This window comes from Acyrthosiphon pisum, chromosome A3 (assembly GCF_005508785.2).
Source record: "Acyrthosiphon pisum isolate AL4f chromosome A3, pea_aphid_22Mar2018_4r6ur, whole genome shotgun sequence".
In the NCBI taxonomy this organism is placed as follows: domain Eukaryota; kingdom Metazoa; phylum Arthropoda; class Insecta; order Hemiptera; family Aphididae; genus Acyrthosiphon; species Acyrthosiphon pisum.
The window spans coordinates 30,996,155-30,997,374 of NC_042496.1; the positions used below are offsets into that span (position 1 = coordinate 30,996,155).

The 1,220-nt window shown below is 44.3% G+C and overlaps 1 protein-coding gene and 1 long non-coding RNA gene across 5 annotated transcripts in view; one reads left to right on the top strand and one right to left on the bottom strand.

The window, feature by feature from the left end:
• The window catches only part of LOC100168594 (neuroendocrine protein 7B2), a 15,070-nt gene that overhangs the window by 4,275 nt on the left and 9,575 nt on the right, over positions 1-1,220 (bottom strand). For all 4 annotated transcript variants that reach the window (XM_003240963.4, XM_008191805.3, XM_003240964.3 and 1 more), the window contains exon 3: positions 604-859. In XM_003240963.4, coding sequence (XP_003241011.1) covers positions 604-859 — 256 coding nt within the window. The remainder of the gene's footprint in view (positions 1-603; positions 860-1,220) is intronic.
• Positions 7-666, top strand: LOC115034378. Its single transcript, XR_003839748.1, has 2 exons — positions 7-460; positions 544-666. It is a non-coding gene; the product is annotated as an uncharacterized LOC115034378 (long non-coding RNA).

A 1,220-nucleotide genomic window follows, 5' to 3' on the forward strand; every position in this document is an offset into this window, starting at 1 on the left:
AATATTAGTATAGATATAGATAATTTCCTTATTCGAAACCATAAGCGTTACGATTTGATGCATGCTATTACCTTGTCTGCCCGAGTAACTAATGGGCAATGACAACCAGGGGAGGGGGCATTTACCCCCCCCCCTCAATCGCCGTAGTTTCCCTATGTCTTACACTTTTGAAGCCAATTTTTGTACTTTTTGTTCTTTTATCCTCCCCATGCCCCGCCAAAATCAAGCCCTGGATCCGTCGCTGATGGCAACCATCACTAATTTCACCTGTGACCCATAGCAGCCATTTATAAACCAAAAAGTCCATCGTAAATCTCAAAATGTCTGTTTGAGCACACCCGCCTGGTTCAATATTGTGAATCTAAACCATCCAGGGACCCAATCGACCCCACGCAAACAATTTCATCAGAATCGGTCAAGCCGTTTATACGAGGAGTTCAAATAGCCAATAGACACACACGTACGGAAGAATTATATATACCTACCTATGAAGATAATACCGTGGATAGCCCTTCTAAAAATCTCATGTTTCTGTATCTCCAGGTGCCAGCTATAATATTATGGACCGTATATATAAGGAGAGAAAACGAACATTGCACGTACCGCTCATGTACTGCGCACCCCACAGCGTGCCATGCTGCACGTACTCGTTGTCCCGGATCGACGGCACTGCGTTCGGGCCGTCCGAGGCCGCGTCGTCGTAGTCGGCTCCGGTAGGTTCACGTTCGGTGGTCTTCATCCGTGGCCCGTACCGCGCCGCCGCGTCGTACTTGCCACCGTCCAGCTCCGACTTGACGATGTCCTTTTCCAGTTGGCTGATAACGTTCTCCAGCAGTTTGCTCCGAACGTACTCAGAGTCCTGCGGGATTGTCGTGGAAACGAGACGATTTAATAGTATAATATTATAATTATATATATATAATTATTTAAGGACCCTGCAAATGTGTCATTTTTAAGGAGTTGTGTTTAGGCAATTATTTCGTTTCTGCGATTACTGATCGTCTTAGTGTGTGTAGTAAATGATCATTAGTGTGTGTATACTCCCCTACCATCACCCGCGACCAGCATCAATTTACAATACATTGTTATTTCTTATCTGGTTTGTGGTCGCACGCACGCAAATGCACAAGTAATATTATGTCTATATCAAAATATTCAAAACCAATTTATGGACGTGTAATAGCCGTCGCACTGACAAAAATTAAGGTACTTTCTAGTGG